Source organism: Brassica napus, chromosome A5 (assembly GCF_020379485.1).
Source record: "Brassica napus cultivar Da-Ae chromosome A5, Da-Ae, whole genome shotgun sequence".
NCBI lineage: Eukaryota > Viridiplantae > Streptophyta > Magnoliopsida > Brassicales > Brassicaceae > Brassica > Brassica napus.
Genome location: NC_063438.1, coordinates 14,299,100 through 14,311,210, shown reverse-complemented (window position 1 = coordinate 14,311,210; position 12,111 = coordinate 14,299,100). Strand labels below are relative to the sequence as shown.

The 12,111-nt window shown below is 33.3% G+C and overlaps 1 protein-coding gene across 1 annotated transcript; it reads right to left on the bottom strand.

Annotated features, from left to right (window-relative positions):
• Nucleotides 1-1,778: 1,778 nt before the first annotated feature.
• LOC125608901 (probable calcium-binding protein CML17) lies at nt 1,779-9,475 on the bottom strand. The gene is made up of 2 exons (XM_048779530.1): nt 8,730-9,475; nt 1,779-8,653 (listed from the first exon to the last, which is right to left on the bottom strand). The coding sequence occupies exon 2, from the start codon at nt 2,654-2,656 to the stop codon at nt 2,156-2,158; it is 501 nt and encodes a 166-aa protein (XP_048635487.1). The 5' UTR covers nt 2,657-8,653; nt 8,730-9,475; the 3' UTR covers nt 1,779-2,155.
• Between the last annotated feature and the right edge of the window lie 2,636 nt (nt 9,476-12,111).

The window sequence follows — 12,111 nt, the reverse complement described above, 5'->3', positions numbered from 1 at the left end:
CAGGTTGTTCTACCTCCTCCATTGGCCCAAGGCTTTTCGACAACTAGCAATATGTTCCATTATATTCGCTTCAGGACCCAAATCATCTGATTTCCATCCATCAAGAATGACTTGCCTTAGTTCCTCATTATCCAACTAACCTTTATCAAATTTGAATTTTTTAGCTGTCTTAATTGGTTTTGTGATGTACCTTTCGTCTCCATTATCCATTGCGTCTATCTACTGCCTCTCCAACCCCAGTTCGAAATGCTATAAAGAAGAGAAAAGTTAAGGGTATGGAAACAAGAATAAATTAATTTATCTTGTCTAGCAATTACGTCAACTATGTTGTTGTCCACATCTCACATCCCGCGGATAACTTTTGAATATGTAAAATTGATCCAAGATCTTGATGAATTTATGGTGTACACTTGGGGATGGATGGCTTATCAATTTTTGGTTACATCCCTTGTTCGGGGATGAAATCGCACTGAGAATGTCTCCCCTTTAAAGAGGTTGTGGTTCAGAATTTGCATGTTGTAGTGCTAGATTATATGACAGTGAAGGTGATACAACATTAGAAGAAGTTGAGATGGATTCTAAAGCTTCTGCCCGAGCGAATAAACTTTCAGCAATTTTAAAATTAAGTGTCATTCCAGGACATGTTAGAGATCTCGACATCGAATGTCAGGTTAGTGTCTTCCTTTTTAAACTTTTATGATTATGATTGAGTTTCAGCTATCGGAACTTTCACAAACTCAATCACAGATGTAAAGAATCAATAAATCAATGTAATTGCACTTTGTATAAAGAATCAATTGAGAATCGCTGGTTTAACCCAGACGAGTTCTCCTCAAGTCTCGCGAGTCGCGACTCAATCCAAAATACAAAGCTATCTTTCCCGAGAGGACGATCATGTGCTTTTATACTTGATTCTTGTTCAACTGCAAAGTCGGTAAAGCAAGTAGAGTATCTCCTCAATGCCAGCTCAGCAAATGAAGACTTCACCAAGCTTATCAGATTAACTCATGTAACCTCAGAGCAAAGGTAACCGTTTTGTTTTGGTGACACTGTATCTTACTACTATAAATCTCCAAGTAATCTTGTTAAACCATTCAGTTAACCTTACCATGTTTCTGTATCAGATAGCCATAAATAAATACTAAAATGATTTGTTTCAAGTTCAACTAGACACTGTGTCATGAATAAGTACACTCTTGACATAACACAAAACGCATATGTACTGACCCATATATTTGATGCGTAGGTGGAAGTGAAATTTGTATTCGATGATCCATCCAAAAACTGCTGTGTGTGGGTACATATCTTAGGTGGTCTGATGAAGTAGATGATGTGTTGGTAGATAAAACAGGGAGTTTTATTGGCGAGGGTTTTGTTTTTCAGAAATAAATGTTTAAAGGTTGTCTTATTGGTGCGGACTTGGTGTGTTCAACGATGAAAAAGAAGCAAAAGGAAAAAGGGGAAGCTAAAGAATCAGATAGAAATTCTAGTGATTCAGGTTAAATTAAACGAGTCTGTCTAACATTAGTTATAGTGTATGGATTTCTCCCCGTAATCTTTGTTACTGAATTTCACAATCAACATTGTAAATTATGATTTCATTGATTAGACCAAGAACACCCATGAATGTCACCCTCATTTTCTTTCGTTTTGATAAAATGCAAATCATATTAGTACCAGAGGCAAATGTTCGATTACAAGAAGCATTAGCAGAGAGCTAGCCTAAAAAAAAGAACCCCAAGGAGTTGCTACAATAGATTAGACTTGTTTGAACAGGTTAGGACTTAGTTACCCAGTAAACCAAGCTGATAATAGGAGCTGAGAACACTCTTTACGGTGCCTTTTTAGGGGTTTATGTTGTTTACTTTTCTGTGAGACCGTAAGTACAAAGCCAAGCAGCATATCTTTGGCCTCCACAATTGGCGTGCATGTTAATGATAGATGTGCCTAAGGCTAAGACACAGACACAGTCTCCACTTTATACTGGTGCGCATGTAAGTAAGCATACCGTTTCCAAAAAATTCCCAGATCGAACCGGACTTTCGACTTAAGTATTATTTTGATGCGAAGTACATAATTTTTTTTTGTAGATTAGTGTTCATAGAAACTAAAAATAGTAAATGACAAATCAGGGAAGAGCCACGGTGAAGAAATTTCAACCCCACAAATCATCAAATGCGGCAGAATTAATGGCCTTAGAGAACTCCTGAAAATTAATCCGGCCGTCTCCGTCGCTATCAGCCTCCTTAATCATCCCTGTTAATTCCGCCACCGTCAAGGCATGGCCAAGCCTAGCCATGGAATGAGCCAACTCCTTCGCAGTGATAAACCCATTACCATCAGTATCGAATATCCTGAACAACCGGAGAAGCTGCTCCTCCGTGTAAGGAGTCCTCGTTTTCTCTTCTGTAAGAAGCTCCGGCGAGACCAAAGACACGAACTCTGGGAACTCCACGAGTCCGTTACTTTTAGTGTCAGCTTTGTCGATCAGTGTCTCAAATTGGTCTGGACTCGGTTTAAGCCCGAGTGCTCGGAGAAGTGATCCGAGCTCGAGCTGTGTTAAGCTTCCGTCTTTGTTCCGGTCGAATGAACGGAAAATCTCCCGGAGCTCATTGATTTGCTCTTCGTCTAACTTCTTGGAGACTTTGTGACTCATAATCACTTGCGTAATCTATACGTTTTCTTATGTTTTAAATCTGAGAAAAACACAAACGGAAACTTTTGTGTTTTGTAGTATATTCAGTTATTAAAAAATGTGACAGATAGGTTTCAGATATGGGAAATTGGATTAGATTCAACGACAAAGGCAAGGTCTTGTTCTTTGGCTCCTTTTTTGGTGGATCTTCCTTTTTACTAGGGTCCAAACTTAAACTTGTTTTAACCCAAAAATAATAATCATAATAAAACTTGTTTTATAGTTTTACTAGATTTTGATTTGCGCTTTCAAAGCACGAGATTATTCCTTTGTTGATTAAATTGATAGCTTTTATAAAAAAAAATTTTGGTCAAAAGTTTTTATAAATTTTTTAAGTTTTTATTATAAAGTATAGAATTTATAAGAGTTATATAATAATGTTTTTCATAAATTTGTGTCAATCATTTATTTGTTATTATTCAATAGATTATAATTTTGGACGGCATAGAGAATATTTACTTGTGCTATAAATGATACTTTTAGTTTAAATATTTAAATTTTATATGAATTTTATTTTCTTGTAATAACAAACATAATTGTGAATGTTTAGCTATTGATCTTAAATTTATAAAAAGTAGATTATGTTTTTAGTCGAAACAAATACATTTTAAATATATTCAGTGTTTGAAACTGAAAAAGTATTTCAATAGAAACTACATTCTCAACCGTATTATAATGCATATTAGTAATTCAAAAAATCGTATTCTTTTATTTTAATAAGATACTCATTGTATTTTTGGAGACTATATGATATAACAATTTATGAACTAAGCATAAGATTAAGATATTAAATACTTTTTAATCGTATATTATAAAATATGGTTATTATTATAAAATGACCTCTCTATCAAAAGAAAAATGAATACATTATTATGTTCGCATAATGTTGGTTATTGCTAGTAGTTTCAAAAAAAAAAGAGCTTAAAATAGTTCACTGTAGACCACAAAAAATGTATGTTGCTTATATTTAGGAATGAAATTTGTTCATATAAAATGTACACGATTTTGTATATACAAAGTACTCTATTTTGTATATTCGGCGTTATCCACCGTATTTTGATCAAAAGTTGAAGATGAAATTACGGTACTTAATAAAAAGGTAAAAATGATACAAATCTTCAGTGACTTATAATACAAAGTATATTGATTTTTTTTTAGGATTTATGGGGTAGAATATAGTTTTGTGAATAAATTAAAATAATCAAAGCTAAAATTATTTTAATCATTGATACTAAAGTAAATATATCATTATTCTAAATTTTTTTGGTTCTTCTATAATCAAATACTTTAGTTTCATTAGTTCTAAAAAATAGTCTGCCATGTCATAAAGGTTGTCTAACGTCTAGAGGTCTCATATGCACACACTAACGTCTCATCCAAGTCAAGAACTACATGTAACCACATCTTCGGTTCTAAGACCTACTTCAACACTACCAATAGCTATTACAGTACATTTCTTGATTGCTCATACCCAGACTCAGCCAAATGATACACCAAGGAACTTTTAAAGGTTCCCTTAATATATTTCACAAAGAACTTTCACCATGAAGTATAAATGGAGAAAACCAAACTAAATGGAGAAAACCAAACAAAACTAAACTAAACCAAACTAAAGGTTCCCTTAATATATAGCACGATAACTCAAATTGAAGTGTTGAAAAACAAGAATTTGCTTAATGTTTTATAATTGTTTGTTTACTGAAATATATTTCTAAAATTTATACTTCTACTAAAACTTACGGCATTGTTCTTTGGGTTCTCAACTTTTCATTTAATTTTTCATCATATATATTATATTTCATCTGTTTGTATTGAGATAATGAAATAGCGCATGAAAAATGACTTACCAATTTAATTGTCGTGTTAATACTTCTACGTTAATTATATTATTATATATACTAGGGGCGTAGTCTTGCGCAAGCACGGGGTCGTGGATGTTGTTTTTACTCTATCTAAATCTGGGGAGATGTTTGTGAAGTTGGTGATTCTTCAAGATTTGTAATGTAATATGGTTGAGGTGGAGTGATGAACTGTGCTACTTTTTTGTGGTTGGTGTTGTGTATTTGTTGTGTAGGCAGAGTAGTGTACATTGTTGGATTTATTTGATGGTGTATTTATTTTCAAATAATGTTTATATTCTCAAATTTGGTAGATATTTGTGTTACTTCTTTGTAATTTGTAATTGGCCGTAATTTGTGTGAAAATTGGATACGGTAAGTGTAAGTGGTTGTTGGGCTTTAATTGCCGAAAATGTAGCAAACATTTTTCTATAAAGATAAAATTTACAGGTCGTACCGATATTGGGTCTGTAAGGCCAATTCGTAAGAAAACGTAAGAAAAATGTTGGTGGTGATCTTGCCGCCTTTATGTAGCTCATAAGTTGTTTCTGAATATTATTGTTGTTCATGTGTTTGACTGCGTTATTTTGTTGGAATAATACATATATTAAGTTCGGGTTTAGCTGAATTTACTTTTATAATCAAATTATAAATTTGTAATGTATTACTGATACTGAATTTTGTATTGATAAAAACTGGCTTCTTTCATTGTAAAACTAAATTTAAGCATATAAGGGCTGTTTAGATTGGCATTTGTCTTTGATAAAAAAAAATGAATGGAATCTGCCTAATCTTTGATGTACAACATTTGTTTGGTACAATTATAAAAATAGACACTGGGCTCGAGCATGATTCACCATTTTCTCCTATTGTGATGTTTAACTGTCTTCATCTCATTATTCTTCTTAATTGACATAAAGCCATCAAAGAAAAATAGCACGAAGTACATTACAACTTCTATGTTATTCTTTCTTACAACTACTGTATTCCAAGGTCTCTCTTTTGAATGCATTTACTCTATTTTGTATGTATATTTTGATGAGGGGCAATCTGAAATGGTGGTCATCCCCAATTCCTATCTATAGTGACTAAACTAACATATATAATTTATTGGTACAATTATAATTCAAATGTATATTGTCAACTAAAGATGATTCTCAGGTATCTCTCTTGATCATAAATTCATAACTCTTGTACTTTTCTAAAATGCAAAGAAATTTGAAAAATATAGAAAAGTACTATCTAAATGACAACATGAAGCATCGAGGAAAGAAAAACAAACAAATGTCAATGAAAGTTGAGCTTAAGATTTTATTAAGATTGTAAGCAACAGAGGTTTCTCTGAGCTAATAGATACTATGAATTCCTAATATGTACAGAACATGATCATGATCTAATTGCTTCTTTTTCTAGCATCATGTACCATACCCATTTCTATTGACTATTGTACCTACTATGTGTCAACCTTCTCGTTGTCATATCTGAACGAATTTGCCAATATCACCAGCGACTGTGCATTCTTGTATCAGACTTGAGCTTCTTATGAGACAGCTAGAAGACAAAAAAAACACATTTTTGAATATCGTAAATGTATGAGAAGAAAAACCTTAGAAAGGAAAAACTCTGTAAGAGAGTTGTCGATAAGAATAGATTGACCTTGCATTCTAGATAGATGTTTCTTCACTTTGCCTTCACATCCTCGACAGTGACAGTGAAGAGACACTTTAAGAACAACCACCTGCTTTTCCAAAACAAACACACAACAAAATCAACCCTCAAATCTCTCTTTGTTTTACACTCAAGCTCTACTCTACTTAACTTGCCTAGTTGTCTGAACCAGAAAAAAATTCTTTTTCTCTTCCACGGCAGTATTAGAGCCTCTTCTTACCTCGGAAAATTCACCTTCCTTCGCTACAACCGTATCCTTACCCGAAGACTCATATAAAGAATCCGAGTCGGTTCCAATTTCTGGTGAAGGAGTCCGACAAGGCCCCCAAACACACTTAGACACACAGACGTGTCCCTGCGTAGTTGTAAAGTGGCTAGTTTGGAAATCGGTAGTAGTTGTTCTAATAAAGAGACAACAACCTAAAAACTCAGTTGGGATAGGGACATCAAATACAGATAAATCAAATTCTCACCTCTCTGCTTTGTGTCTGTTAAGTTTTGGGTTTGAAGCTGATGATGACTTGAAACATTTATATTGTTACATCTTCCCAAAATTTCTATGAGGATATTGATGATCAAGCTCTATATTATGATACTGAAACAAATAACTCAAAAATTAAAGATACAAAAGTCTTATCTAAGGTCTCAGTATCTAAACCAAAGTCAAATGTTTTTCATCTCTTAATCTTGTTCCAGTAAAATTAAAATACATAAAAATCAAACATGGCTGAAATCAAACAGATAAACTGAGTAGAAGCCAACCAACTATTGGTATGTGGTATTGAGAGAAAGGCTGCTTTCTCAAATTTAATGTTCTCCTGAGTGGCTTTTTACTTTTGCTTGAAGGCATCATGTATACCATTGGAAAAGATACGGCGTTGAAGTGATGTTTCTTAGGAGATATTGGGAATCGTGTCTCCACAAGGCAGAGAGCTTTGTAATATGAGATGAGAAGTTCTCTCCGGGCGGAGAGAGACAGATCGGTGACGCGTTGTATATCGGAGCGGAGGCTCTTTTAGGGTTTCTAGATCATCTTCTAGAAGCTGTGCTTCGCGCTCGGAGTAAGTGAAAGCAATGTAGTTGCAGAGAGGAGAGGACGGTAGTGATCGAGTGAGTTTGTCTTCTTCTCGTTAATGGCGAGCATCAGATTAGAGAGCGCCGACGAAGCCATGGCGGATCATAAGATTCTGATGATCGCTCTTCCGATTGCTTATGGAAACCCAAAGGATCACTCTGTTTCTCAGATGAGTCCTAAGCGATGGAAACCCATTAAAGAGGAAGATTAAGGAGTAAGGACCAAACATGCCTACTGAGCCATTTCTTTTTACTAGGTGCGTATACCCCGCGCAAGCGCGGGGTCGTTGATGGAAGTGTTGCTTTACGTAATGAAAGTCAAGGTTGTTCCCCTCTAGCAATTTTCCATGAAATTTTTGTACTTCTTAGCTTGAGGTGGGTTCTGAACCAAAGGCTTGAGATTGAGATCCTTCGCTACAAAGTAATCGTCAAAAAGTGATGTTGAGGTCCTTGCAAGTGAGGATGGTGTTGTAGTCACAATTGCTTGTAGCTTTATTATCATTAGATGAGAAAAAGTTAATCATTCACCATGATCAGAGAAATTATATAATCGAAACAGGAAATACATACGAACTACGACCAAAAAAATTCTAACCGGAAGCTTAAGAGTGCTAGAGTAATCCAAACAATATTGCTTTCGGTCAAATTTTGGATCAACGAAAACATGTTCTTGCCGAAAAAATCCAATATTTTCTCCATTTGGTAAGATTCATCTGCATTATCACATGATGCTTGTCATAATGATTCCAATAAAACAGCAGAAGGAAAAAAAAATATTTTAACTGTCACTTTTCATGATTTACAAATATTAAAATATAGCAAGAAATTAATCATAAATCTTACCATAGACAGTGCACCTTACAGCTCCAGTATTAACCATGCCAATAAGCACATTGCTGGTTTTGATCTCAAGAAACAGAAGTTTCTCAACCTCGAGTTGAAAATAGTAAGGAAGGAATTTAAAAAAAAATACAGTGAGGAAAAGCAAATGAGAATACAGATCTGTTTAGGGAATTGTTATGAGGGCTGCAGGCGTTGTAAGCCACACATTTATAGTAGTCAGACGATGATAGCTGAAACAGTAGAAAAGAGAATCTGTTGAGAAAGTATTCATTTTTAGTAGTAGTTAAGAAGAGTAATAATAACAATTCATGTGGAAGATGTAGAGTGAATATAGACAGTTAGAAAAGCAGTAGAACAGGTTGCATTTGGATTCTCTTTGTTTAAGGGAAGTGACTTGTGAGAGTAGTGAAGCACTGAAGATTGTATAAAGCTCTCCAGATTCTACTCCATGATCTACTGAGTATCCGCATAGCATGTTTCCTATGTATTCTCGATTTGATCTTGCATCAGGGCCTTCATGTGATCTTATAATCATCTAAAGACGGTAAAAATAAACACATTAAAGTTTATATAATCACAAATGAAAACATTATTAGAAGCTTTACATTTACCTTTTAAGTTCGATTGTTTTAGAAAACTCTCAGTGCAATCAGCTCCCTAAAGAAGTCCCTTATAATTACTTTCGCTCAGACCATCAGCCATCCACAGACACGACCATAAAACATGGTTAAGAGTTATATTCCCATCATCATTCTCACCAACTTGTCTCATGTCAACCTTGTCAAGTTCTTCTAATGAACCCAACAATAAAGTGCTATCTTCATGGACCCGAGAGGAGCTTTGAAAGAGGCCTTCATGAGTTGTGTAGACACCATCTGATAGTACATATGCCATAGGTAACGTTTTGAAACAATCGATACACCTGGAATGTAGCACTGGACCGTGTTCACCGTATCTGTCACATGTCTCTTTCAAGAAACCAAACTCTTCTGCAGAAACTCTTGTTTCTAAGCTTCCTCTAAGTAAAAATACCCTCTTAGGCATCAGAATTTGTAGTTATCACCAAACTAAATTGAACGTGAGAAATAAATCACCAAACTAAATTGAACGTGGGTCCCACAACTTGCTGAAGGCGTAAAACTGTTATTAGAACGCATAGATAATGAAAAGAACCCTAACTCATGTTAAACGAAGACAGTTTACAATATGGAAAAACTATAATTATTTTTTTTCATATAACGTGATGAACCTCATTTAAAAATAAAACTCATAATACATTTGTAGGCCCGGCCCACAGAGAAAACCGAAGAAGCAAAGGTTTCCGACCTTCATAAATATATATTAGTTTCGGCCATCAATGTACAAAATATCCTTTAGTTCAGTGGTATAAATGTTGTAGTTTATATCTCAATAAAAAGTGACACTTTTTCACACTTTTTAAAAGTGGGACCCACCAAAATGCTGACGTGTCGGCTCAGGAGGAGAGAAACTCTCCTATTATATTATAGATTTTTGTAACCAAATCCATTTCATAAATAATAAAACTCATTATTACATTCTTAATATAATTACATTAATTTTTTTTCATATTTTATTAAGTTTAACAATTTCATTTATTATATTACCTTAATAATACATCACATCATTAATTATATTACTATAATAATAATAGTGTAGATTTTTATTTATTAGTTAATCAATATTAACTTTGTGCCAATTATAAAAATAAAAAATGTAAATAAATGGGTTTTGCATATGGTTAAACGTTTGGTTTAGTTTTTTTTACTTTAACTTTTTTTTTTTTAGTTTCAATCGGTAAAAAATTACGTAGCCAAAAATATAATTCAAAAACATGTTTTTGTGAATAAAATAATAAATTAAATCAAAATATTAAAAATGTATTACATTTATTGTCACTTAATTTTTTTACTAAATAAAAAATTCTTTCTATATCACTTAATTTAGCCAAACACATAGAAAGTGTCATTTTTATTAGTTTATAAAATCAGTTAGGCATGAACATTGGCTATCCATTTATGTACGGATTGTTCATTTCGAGTATCTTTTTTTTTGAAATTAGGCTCCGCTTGAATATTATAAATTTATGTGTAAATTTTGAATTGGGTGCTTCTGGGTCTGGATGAATTCGGTTCTGATGTATAGGAACCTAAAAATATCTAAGCAACAAATATATTTGAAACGTGTTCGGATATTTGTACTAAAAATAACCATATTATATGATTTGTTCCATGTCTTTTGAATACAATTAGTTATATATTACGACCGATCTACAAAATATATAACATTAATTATGAAAAAAAAAATCAATGTATAAAAATCTAAGAACCAATATTTGTGCGGGTGTGTAGGGTCAATCTCTAGTCTCCCTTATTAAAGTAGTAGTACTTTTAAGAAGCGTTTAGAAGCGTAAAAAAAGAATATAATATTTTTTGAAAAGATGAATAGCAGTATATTAAGAAAAAAAAGTAATGGGCTTATGTTATTAAGAAAAATTGAAAGTTCATTATATTATGAGAACTTTATATCTCGGTCAGCCTTAAAATATACGAAAATGGCTCAATCTAATTAACTAAAAAATCTTTTGTCTAAAATAATCATAAAATAAAAATTTAACTTTATATACATATTTCAAATGAAAATATTAATTTAAAATTGATTTATATCAAAATTGATTCAAAAATATACATATATTCAAAAAATTGATTTTTAACTAAAATATTTTCCAATAACTATTATAAAAATGTTTTAAATATATATAAGATAAATACAATATGAAGCCCAATTTCAAACACCAACTTAAATTATGGTTTTTTATTTTACATTAAGTTTTAAAAATATAATATATATATATGATTATTTATATGATGGTAGGTATAAAATACTAGTCGATGTGCTAGAATCTGTGATGTGCTAGTCGATGGTGAGTGGAGATTTCGTAGATGTCGTGACCATTTCCTTCAAGATCTGGTTCATGACATTCGAGAGCTCCCACTAAATTTGACTGCAAACGTGCCTGACGGGGTGTTATGGAGAGATGGAGACGACACCTATAGCAGCAGGTTTAACTCCAAGAACACTTGGAATAATATTAGAAAGAAGAAGGATCAAGTAATGTGGAGTCCGCTGATTTGGTTTCAGCAAGGAGTGCCGAGATTTGCTTTCATCACGTGGTTGGCTGTAAGAGACAGGCTATCAACTGGACATCGCACTGCACAGTGGGGTCAAGCACAATATTATCTCTACTGTGGGGAGCCAGACGAAACCCGAGACCACCTATTCTTTGCTTGTCCGTAAACATTCACACTTTGGCTCAAGGTTACAGGAAACTTATTTGGCATGGACCCGGATCCTGATTGGGATACTACCATCACGAGGCTCTTGACAGGTCACTATGATCGGCTTACATTTATTCTGCTCAGACTTGTGCTGCAGGTTACTGTCTACTACATTTGGAGAGAACGGAATGAGAGACTCCACAACCATGTTTCAAAGCCGGTTGAGCATATTGCTAGACTGGTAGACAAGACGGTTCGAAACCGTATAACGTCTACGCGTTATTACTCAAGGCCAAGGTTGCAAGGTCTGATGCAAAGGTGGTTTGGAGCTCATGATACTTAGTTTGGCTGTTTACTCACATTATTCAGTTGTAACCACATAGGCTTGTACATATATTCTTTCTAGTATGATCAATAAATTTGAAATTTCATCAAAAAAATAAAATACTATTAATTATATGATTAATTATATGATGGCACATATAAACTACATTAATTATATGATAAAAGATATATGATATATATATTAGTGACATGAAAAATAAATAGCAAAATGTTTTTTAAAAAATATGGAATATTATGTTATACTTAAAAAAAATAACATTTAATAGAAAGTATATAACACTGTCTACTCACAACAAATATATATTTATATAAAATATAATATAAACACCCATGCGGCTGCACGAATCAAAAT

Bases quoted from the DNA above. Each gene is read 5' to 3' on its own strand.
- LOC125608901 (XM_048779530.1), bottom strand. From the start codon at position 2,656: ATGAGTCACAAAGTCTCCAAGAAGTTAGACGAAGAGCAAATCAATGAG.